Below are 10918 nucleotides of genomic sequence, written 5' to 3'. Positions count from 1 at the left end.
GGTACGGCTGCTGACGGCCTGACCCGGCCCGGTACGGCTGCTGACGGTCTGACCCGGCTGCAGGTCCGAACAGGTTCTGAGAGACCTTATGATGAAGACCACCAGACCTTCATCGCGCTCCACTTCCTGCTGACGCTGCAACTTTTTATCCTCAGAAATCAACAAAAACTCGGATCCTGATCTTTACTGTCATCCCTCCATCACTCATCCCTCCATCCCTCATCCCTCCATCCCTCATCCCTCCATCCCTCATCCTTCCAGTAAAACGTGGAGCGGATCACAGACGGATCAATAATTCATGCTGCTGCTGCAGTCGAGGTTTTAAGATGCAGGAAAACCTGCAGAGGTCGGCCGCCTGGCGCCTCCTGCAGGTCAAAGGTCGCAGCATTTCCCCCTCTCTGCTGCGGCAGCCAGACCAGAAACTGAAGTCATGAGAGTCCATCTGTCCGACAGACTGGGTCAGAACCGGGCCATCAGCAGAACCATGATCCAAACAGCAACTGACCTACAACATAACAGAAAAGTCCAGACTGAACGCTGCAGGTTCTGCTGGACAGAACCAACCGTCCAACATCCAGTCTGGGTTCCCAGGATCCGAAACCCAGATGAATCCCCACCGGATCGGATCCGGCCGAAAGCGGATAGCTAAACAGAACCGAGCAGAACCAGAGGTCCAAAAACATGGAGGAAACCCAGAGAGGTGATGTGACGTTACACTGACAGAACCTTTAAAGTTCTGTTCACCAGAACCGTCTGGAGAACCCAGAGATGCTGCTGACCTGAGGCGGTTCCAGAAACCCGCCTGGAACCAGAACCATTAACCACTGAAACCATGGAGGGTCCAGTTCTGATCAAACCTGGACCAGAACCAGCCGACAGAACCTGAGTTACTTTAGGATATTTGAGCTAAATACAGATTTTCTAGAATGGACTCTGATCTTCATCACATGAAAAATAAAATAAAAATATAATCTGACAAATAATGTAATAAAACGTAAAAAAAACCCTCAAATCAATAATTTGTCTTTAACTCGTTGGTTTTCATTCATCTTTAAAACTTGGTAGTTTAAAGCCAAAATCCATTCAGAAAAATTGATAAATGAAAATTGTTTTCCATTTACAAAGAAATAAAAACTTTTGAAAACTAAAACAATCCATATTTTAGATTTTCAGTACCGTACTTTTAATTCGGCGGTAGTTTTGTTTGTTTTAAAAAAGTATTCTAGTTAATAGATGTCTTTTTTTATTTGATGGCCGCTTGGCCGCGGTGGGAGCCAAGCGGCTGAAACGCTGGAGCGGACCGATAAAAAAGTACATTTTGTACCAAAAGAAGCCGCTTTGGCGGCTCGGAAACCCGCCGAATTAACCATCGACTCCTGCTGAATTAAACCCCCGGATGCAGCGCGTGTGCGGCGGCGTTTCCTCCGGTTTTTACCTTGGTTGTGACGATACAAATGCAGTCCATCGTTCCGAGGCAGCGGGAGGAGAACAGCCCGGCAGCATCAGCATCTCATCCCGCGGCTTCCCTCCGCAGACTCCGCTACATCCACCCGGACCGGCCGGCTGCTGCGGTCTACCCGAGTCGGAGCGCGTTCTCAGCGGACAGCCAGCTCCACCCTCCCCGGCCCGCCTTCATACCGGACCGGAGCGCAGCGGGACCAGAACCCCTCTGACTTTTCAGATGCTCAAGAGCCAGGACGCGTTCAAGTGCTGCCACACAACTCGGAATTTTCCTCACTTACACACCGTTTTTAAAGGGCTAGTATTGTGTAAAATCATCTTTGAGCTTTCCATCACGTTAACATGTTTTTCCCTCAAGAACACATCTGGAGTGTTTAAGAAATCCTTTAATCTCCATGGCAACCACTCAGCTGAGTTAAACACCTGGGTGGATCTAGCCCCACCTTCTAGACACAGCTCCTCCTTTCTACTTCACACAGCAGCCCTCCACCTGCCACGCCCCCACTCAGCTCCTCCAGACTAGCCAGCAGCAATTAGCCAACAGCTGGTGGACCTGCTGAGCTCATAGGAGCTGCTGCTCAGAGCAGCGCTGCTAACATGTTAAAGGGTTAATAGAGGAGCCATGTTGGGATGACTTCCTGGAGGCGGAGCTTTAGAAAGAGCAGGAGCATCTTAAAGAGACAGAGACCCAATTTCAAGGCGGTAAATTACAAAGTCACATTTCTTCCAAGTCACGTCTGATATATTCAGCATTTTTACAACAAATGAAGATTACAGTTACTTGATTGTGCTATAAAATGGCTCCAAGAACCTGGGAAACACGTAATCCTGCCCCTTTAAGGACAACAGGAACAAAAAATTTAATAAAAATAATTTTAAAACAGGCAGTTAATGAATTTTAACTGATCAAATATGTTAAAAATTATGAAGCTAACTGAAGACGACTCAAAAAACTTTAAAAAACTAAATAAAACACCACAAACAGGCGTCATCCTTTAATTAAACTGTATAACTGAACCAGAAAGCAGTTAAACCTCTTTAGGAGACCTGAATTTGGGTTCTGGAGGCCGGCCCACTCTGGGGAGGACCCGGACCTCCGTGGGTCGGTTCTGACCCGGCGGCGCCTCAGGGTGGAGGTGAGGCAGAGCGGCTCTGATGCCACGCCGCTCCAGCCTTTGTTCTTCAGCGTTACACACACCAACTGCCTGGAACCAACATGTATGATGACTCAACGCCAAATGGCTCAGGAGGAAGAGGAGGAGGAGGAGGAGGAGGAGGAAGAGGAGGAGGAGGAGGAAGAGCGTGTGCTGCGGCAGCAGACCAGGCTGAGTGGGCGCGCCACACAAGTACCAATCATTCACACTTCCATGAATCCATCATGCGGCTGCGTCGCCGTGTGTGTGCATCATCATCATCATCATCATCATCATATGGCGTGTTACATGGCTGGTTATGCAACAGGAAGTGATGTCAGCAGCCTCAGATGTACCTGTCCTTTGTTTCTCCTGTTTATCGTCAGTTTGGCTCGAATAAAATCATTTTCTATGATTCTGAATCAGATCAATAGATGAATTATCGGCAGCCATAAAAGAATCGAACTGGACCCGATCGGTTCCGGTTCCACCTGGTGGGATCTGCTGGGTCCGCAGCGTTTCTTCAAATATTGATTTAATATCTGCAGTAAGTCTGTCACAATAACTAATGTTATAAATTATTCCAGGAATTATAAACGATGTTTTGAGATCATTTCCCAGAAATAAGGCAGAATAACTTAAGAACACATCATCAAAGATCAATAAACTTTAGATTCTAATGAACATTTAAAATGTCCACAATAAATCAACAAAACAAAAACAAATGAAATGTAAACTTTATAAACAAAATGATAGTTGAGACCCAAACACCAAACTGAAGAGTTTTATCTTTTAGTTTTTGGTAGAAAGAGGAAAAATGATAAATTATACAAATGGAAATTATTGAGTTAGTTTTCATTTATGATGCAGTTATTTATCTGTATTATTTCTGTAAATGCTTATTGCCACAGGCAGGAGGAAGATTCTTATTATATTCAACTGTTACAAGTTAATTTCATACAAGAGTTGACAGAAAAAATGTTTAATCAGTATGAAATCATATCAGTCGCTAATATAAATATGGTACTAAAATCGAGTTATTTTTAAAGGACTGTTGTTTGTCACTTTCTTCAAGAACATTGTGATCAGTGATCAGCTGGTAAGCCTGTTCTGTGATCGGCTGGTAGAGGCTCTGTCCTCCACTAGGGGGCGTTCGCCTGCAGGGAAGAACAGAAAATCGCTCTGCTGGGTTTTAAGGTGCAACAGCAGAACTGTGTCCAGCACAGGTCACCAACAGTTACGCTTTAGATAGTGAGAAAAGGGTTGGGATGAGCTGCTGCCAGGGGCTGCACGGTGGCGCAGTTGGTAGAGCTGTTGCCTTCTGGGTTTGATTCCCGGCCCCGGTCTTTCTGTACTCCGTTTTCCTCCCACAGTCCAAAAACATGACTGTCAGGTTAATTGGWTTCTCTAAATTGTCCCTAGGTGTGTGTGTGTGTGTGGTTGTTTGTCCCGTGTGTCTCTGTGTTGCCTGTCCAGGTGACCTGTCCAGGTGACCCCGCCTCTCGCCCAGAACGTTACCTGGAGAGGCAGCAGCTCCTCCCGACCCACTGAGGGACATGGATGATCTGCTGACATCACTGCTTACAAATAACTTTAACATAAACAAGAGTTTGTTTCACACATGCATTTCATTTAACGCTTCTGTGTTTTAACTTGTTTTCCAAAGCGTATTTTTTGCAGTGTAAATAAAACTGAACAGATTTTGCTTTGGTTCACTTTCTATAAACCAAAACAGCACAGAGAGTCTTTATTTTAGTGATGTGTGAGTTGTAGCGCGGCGTCCAGGTTGTCCTGCTCAGACATCGGAGTTCAGCTCATGTTTTATTCTCTGCTGCTGCAGCGAAACTCCTGATCTCAGCTGAAGAGCAGCAGCCTGGCCGCGCGGAGCCCCAACACGGCTGCACATCAAACAGCACCACATGTTTCATAAACTGAACTTTCTCTGCAATGTGACTCAGAATTATTCAGGAAAAATTGGCTTATTCACAGATTTTTCCTTAGAGAACATCTAAAATATTCCAAAGGAAAAGCAGATCAGGAGCAGCAGCACCACTGAGGGTCACATGATGCTGAAGGCGGCACAGTTATCAGAAATAATCAATATTTTGATATAATTGAACTGACACAAACCGAGCCATTTCATTTCACACAGCTTCACACATCAGCGCTGCAGACACTAAGCCCCGCCCCCTTCACCTGGCCAATCAAACTCCTGCATAGGCCTGTCGCGATAAACGATAAATCAATTAATCGCACGATAGATTAAACCCATCGACCTCATTTTAATTATCGGATTTATCGTCTCTTCCTGCCTTTTTTTCTTTCTATTGATGACACTGAATGAAAAAGGCTCATTCAGGGTCAGTGGAGAGCACCGGGTAGGGTGCTCTCCACCCTACCCGGTGCTCTCCACTGACCCTCCCCATTTCCTTAGTGTAATGTCAAAAGGTCTTGAAACAATATTATCGTTTATCGCAGTAATTTTTTAGACAATTAATCGTCCAGCAAAATTTGTTATCGTGCAGCTTAAGAGCCGACATCAGAAGTCTGATAGTTTTATAACTTATTATGATTTGATCTATAAGTTCATATTGAAACAGAAACAATCACAGGAAATAGACTCAGTGCGAAATGCATCACGATCAAAACAAAAGCCCAGCTCCACCAGACATCCTCATCATCATCCTCATCCTCATCCTCATCCTCATCATCATCCTCATCCTCATCATCCTCATCGTCCAGAGAAACAAGTCCTGCGTCCTCCTGGGCCGAGGAGCCGTCACTCCAAACCAGACTAGAGTTTAGAAATGACTCATGGCTGAGACGTTTCCTCTGGCCTGATGAAACTAAACCATAAAGATTATTTTTATATTTGGAGACAAAAGCAGCTTCACACCATCGACAGGTTACAGAACCTTCAACACGGGCCCATCAGAACCGCTCGGCTAAAACACGTTAAAACATGAAGCAGATGAGAAAATGGCCGATGCCAGAACTGAAACCACAAACCAGACCACCACCATGACTCCGGGTCCACCAGTACAGCTCCAGTCTGACCTGGACGACCAGGGGACGACTAGAGGACGGCCAGGGGACAACCAGGGGACGACTAGAGGACGGCCAGGAGACGACTAGAGGACGACCAGGGGACGACCATTGGACGACCATTGGTCAACCAGAGGACGTCCAGACGGCGGCTCCTGGAAGTCGGGGTCAGGCTGAAGGAGGACCATCCTGATGGGGTTTTCTGCAGAAGTTCCCTCCATGAGGTTTGGGACGAGCTGATGACCGCTGTTTGTTCTGAGGCACCGCCCCTTTAAGGATGTCAGCCAATCAGCTGTGAGGATTCGTGTCTGGGTCGTCACCTGGGTCGTGCAGATGCCGTCTGAACCATGGCAGCCATACTGGCCCCCAGCATTTTGGTCTTATGAGTCTCATGCTTGTTCCTTTGTCCTTGTCCGTCTTCATGGCCGTTGCCCTGGTGACCATCGTCTTCATGACATTGTCATTGTGGTCTTTGTCTTCAGGACCATGTTGTCCTTATGACGTCCGTCTTTCCGACTCGAGCCATCACAACCTTCATGACGTTTATGGCTTTCATTCTTATTCCTTCTCTTTATGGTCTCATGTCCACATTGCAGAGGCAGGCAGGAAGTTGGAGTGGCGTCTCGAACTGAACGGACGCCGAGACCAGAGGTCGTCTGTCCCAGACATTATGGAGGAACTGCTTCGGTAACCCCAGGAGCGCCCCCCTGTGGACTGGAGCTGTACTGTTCAGACCCAACAACATGAACCAGAATGAATGAAGCACAATGACCCTGAACGCCTCACAGACCGCCTCAACGGGTCGCTGACGGTTTGACGCCACAACATCCAGAACTTTCTGTGAAACCAGAGGAGGTTCTGATCCGCTCGGACCTGGTTTCACGCCGGTCCAGACGCTGCTGTGATCAAACTACAGCGACGCACTGAGAGCCCAGAGCCCCTCCTCCCCCCGTCCGATGGTCCAAAGCACACGAGGACTGATGGGACATGCGGCGGAGGTGGACGACACCAACAGCCCCTCCCACCAACAGCAGAGTCCGGTTCTTACCTGGCCGTCATGGCGGGGGGACAGCTTGGCCTGCGCCAAGGTGTGCAGGATTTCGTTAAGGAGGGGGGACTCCTACGGAGGTCAGAGGTCGTTAACAGTCAGAGGAAACAGGAGACAGAGAGAGAGAGAGCATTCAATGACAACAACAAGAGCAGAGTGGGTCAGAACCTCCAGCCAGAACTAGGGCTGAAACGATTCCTCGAATGATTCGAGAACCTCGATTATTTAAATTCCTTGATTAAAATTTTCCTGCCTGGAAGCTTCGTTAATTTACGTTTTATCATTTAGCGCCGTGTTTCAGCCAGAACATGATCTGCGTTGCGTGCAGCTTTGACTTCCTCTGAGTTGTTGACGGAAGCTACGTGTTAGCGGCATAACGTCCAATCTTCAGGTTCGGGGATTTTACCGATTGGTGATAATTCCGGGTTTTCATGGTTTTTGGGGACCAATAAACATCCTTAAAATGCCCGGAGCAGAAAGGATGCCGGGAGTCCGGCAGCCTTTCTGCTCCGGAGCTGCTGGTTGGAGCTGAGGAGGATTTATACAGGTGAGCGGAGAGACGGAGCGGCGGGCGGCTGATGCTTACAGAGCAGCTTTACGGACGAACCGCACAATAAACTTATATCATCCCGGTCCGAACAGACGGGAGGCGGAACATGGCTGGTAGATGAGCTTCTGAACGGAGGAGCCGTAAATATCCCGTGTTGCTCCCCCCCGTTCGTACGTCCGTCCCCTGGTCTACCGATGGTCTCTCCCCCCGGCATTAGGTCTCTTCGTTCGCCTGTCCCCTGGTCTATTTCCTCCCCTCCACCCCACATTTTACCTTCGCCTGCCCTCTGACCCCAAACCCCCCAATCCAGGAGACATTCYCCGTATCGTCMAACCCAAAGCTCRGCAGGTTTGGGRCAAAGTGAGAGTTCAGCTGTTAAACTGACTGAAGATGAACAGAAACTAAAAGTTTAGACATTTTTATAAGAGTATTTGTGAGCCTGGCTCTTTATTATTACACTGAATATAATTCAGATTTTCATAAAAACGTTTTTATGTTCATGACATGTTATGTCATGTTTCTGACAGATGCCATGTCAGTCTTATTCACACCCCTTCAAATAAATGTTACCCAGGTTCATTTTCTAAACTACAAAAAGTAACTGTTAGGGAAGCTCAAATAAGAAATGGACTGGTATTGATATCCGATAGCAACACTGCTGTTACACCAGATTTACCAATATTTTATAATTTTTTACCCGATTACTCGATTAATCGTAAGAATAATCGATAAATAACTCAGCTACGAAAATATTGGTTTACAACAGCCTAGCCAGAACCTCCAGGCTGGACCTGAGGAGACGACATCAGATCAGCTTTACCTTCGTCCTTCCACTCAACCTTCTACTTCAACACACTCAGACTGGGTCTGTTCGGAGTCAGTTAGCGTCCAGAACCTTCCAGAACCGAATTGGAGGGGGCGGAATCAGCAGCAGACTTACATCTCCTCCTACCTTCAGCTCTGAGCTGTTGCTGTTCTAAACCGTTTACAGCCGGGTCACATTGATCCGGTTCACAGGTTCTGGTTCCCCGGGTTCCCACCGACCCGCGGTTCTCACTGACCCGGCGGGTACCGCAGAGAACGCCGGCGGTTCTCCACGGTACATAAGGAGATCTGAGACTGATCCTGAATTCCCCTTTATGGGACAAAATGTTCAGAGTCAGGAATCTGTTCAAAATAAAGAATCTGTTCAGATTCGGGACTCTATTCAATTTGAATCTGTTCAGTCAGGAATTTGTTCAAAATGAAGAATCTGTTCAGATTCGTAACTATGATCAAAATGAAGAATCTGTTCAGTTCATAAATATTTCAGAAATGGGAATGTGTTCAAATGAACGATTCTGCTGTGGGTTGGGAATCTGTTCAGATTCGGAAAACTGACTGATCTGAATGTTCTGGTTCAGGAAGGAGAACTGAACGGAACTGAAGAACTGAACCTATAGAACTGTTCACCAGACCACCAACAGACCCGGATCGGAACATCGGCCAGATGAATCAGAACCTCCAGCCGTGGCGATTCAGATTCTCAGTGAGAAGAAAAACCTCCAGTCAAAAATCTCACCTGTGTCTTTAAATAACTCCCAGTTTTCCCAGTATTCCCAGTTTTCCCAGAACTCCCAGGCCTCCTGTACACGCAGGACCAGAACAGTTTCCCTCAGAACCAGACCGGACCGGTTCTGAGGCACCAATCTGAGGCTCCTCCTCCTGACAGACAGCAGCTGTCGGTTCTGCAGCGTTCCTCAGACGTCCGACCCAACAGAACCACAGAGACCCGGTCGCATGGCGTCCTCTGCCAGATTACCCATAATCCCACAAAATCATGTAAACACGGGATTATGTGACTGGAAGAACCCGGCCGGCCGGCCGCTTCCGTCATGGTGACGGGTCACTGGTTCTGATGGTTCGGGTTCCAGTCGGACCGCCTGTTTACAGACAGGAGCTGCTGCCACTCATCCTGTTCACCAGAACCAGAACCACAGCAGGTCCGATCTGCTCAAATCAACAGGAAGTGACCCGGTTCTGAGCCTCAGAACCAGCAGATGGAGGGGAACCGGGCCGGACCCGGTGGTTCTGTGTGTTCCTGTCACTTTAAACAGAACCAGGAGCATCAAACGTGGACCCGGCTCCCCGCGGAGCGGCCGGTCGGCGCCGGTCCAGTTCTATTTAAACTCCTCTGATCTATTTTTACTGCAGCTATTTTTGCGGCGGCAGGAGAAGACGAGCGGCGGCGGCGGCGCCGGTTCTGGCCCGGTTCCTACCTCGATGCTGGTGCTAAGGCTGGGCAGCGTCTCGGAGGTTCCGGTCGGGCTCTGCAGGCTGGACAGGTCCCACAGGTGGAGCGGCACGCCCGGCTCCGCCCCCCGGGAAGACTCCGCCCACCGCTGGCTGTCCAGTAAGGTCACTTCGTAAAATTCCTGGATATCTGCGAGGACAGAGGAGAGTCCATCAGAACCGGAACCGGGTCAGAGGTTCTGCTGAACCCAGACTGTTTTAATGATGTTCTGATGTTAACAGCAGAGGTTTAATCACAAACAGACAGAAACCAGAGAGGAACTGATCTGAACTAATACCAATAAATACTAATAATAATATTAATACTAATAATATTAATAATAATAATATTAATAACAAACTGATCATATTTAGCAGCTTCATGTTTATAAGCCTGTTGACCAGAAATAAATCATTAAATATCATGAAATTTATTAGTGTATCAGCGTTTAACATGGTTTTATTTTTCTCTGCTCCTGCACAGTTTCCATGGCAACATTCCTTAGTTTTCCAGACTCAACTTCCCAGAGTTCCTGGCTTTTATGTTCATCTTGAAATATTATCAAAACTGAAACTTTTGTGTCTCTCATTCTGACAGAAAGAAACATTTTAACACGTTTATTTTTAATGTGTCATCAGAAGAACCATTAGAGTAAAAACTAACCACAGAACAATACAGAGTTAAAACAGAAACTCAATGAAAAAACAACTTTTATTCTATATTTAACCATCAAAGTGAACATTCCTGTCTCAACTTTTCCCCTGGAATATTATCTCATTTCTTCTACTGCTATAAATAGAAAGACAGAAACAAGAACTGGGAGAGTAAACGACAGGAGGAACAGGAAGGTCGACCTGAAACTTTACACAAGTTTGATTTTTCATCTTCAGGAGTAGAAACATTTCATGGCCTCCAGGGGGCGGCAGAGAGCAGAGAGCAGCCTGAACATCTGAAACTTTGACCTCCTCAGGAGCTTCAGGCTTTAAGCTCCATGTCTTTAGCCCCGCCCACTCTGCAGCGATAACGAGCCCCAGCTAACGAGCTAAAACTAACGAGCCCCAGCTAACGAGCTCCAACTAACAAACCCCAGCTAACGAGCCCCAGCTAACGAGCCCCGCCCACTCTGCAGCGCTAACGAGCCCCAGCTAAAGAGCTAAAACTAACGAGCCCCAACTAACTAGCCCCAGCTAACGAGCCTCGCCCACTCTGCAGCGCTAACGAGCCCCAGCTAACGAGCTCCAACTAACGAGCCCCAGCTAATGAGCCCCAACTAACGAGCCCCATCTAACGAGCCCCGCCCACTCTGCAGCGCTAACGAGCCCCAGCTAACGAGCTCCAGCTAACGAGCCCCAACTAACGAGCCCCGCCCACTCTGCAGCGCTAACGAGTCCCAGCTAACGAGCTCCAGC

The 10918-nt window shown here is 47.6% G+C and overlaps 1 protein-coding gene across 8 annotated transcripts in view; it reads right to left on the bottom strand.

Moving 5' to 3' along the window:
• dlg1b (discs large MAGUK scaffold protein 1b) overlaps positions 1-10918 on the bottom strand; it is a 58468-nt gene that overhangs the window by 36819 nt on the left and 10731 nt on the right. For 4 of the 8 annotated variants that reach the window (XM_008402864.2, XM_008402865.2, XM_008402866.2 and 1 more), the window contains exons 3-4: positions 9496-9659; positions 6688-6759 (exon numbers count right to left, since the gene is read on the bottom strand). In XM_008402864.2, the coding sequence (XP_008401086.1) occupies positions 6688-6759; positions 9496-9659 (236 nt within the window). Of the gene's footprint in view, positions 1-1435; positions 1689-6687; positions 6760-9495; positions 9660-10918 lie in introns of those variants that run through there. The other 4 variants (XM_008402867.2, XM_008402876.2, XM_008402870.2 and 1 more) reach the window with 2 other exon arrangements.

This window comes from Poecilia reticulata, unplaced genomic scaffold (genome assembly GCF_000633615.1).
Source record: "Poecilia reticulata strain Guanapo unplaced genomic scaffold, Guppy_female_1.0+MT scaffold_265, whole genome shotgun sequence".
NCBI classification, from domain to species: Eukaryota; Metazoa; Chordata; class Actinopteri; order Cyprinodontiformes; family Poeciliidae; genus Poecilia; species Poecilia reticulata.
This window is presented reverse-complemented; position numbering and strand designations above follow the sequence as displayed.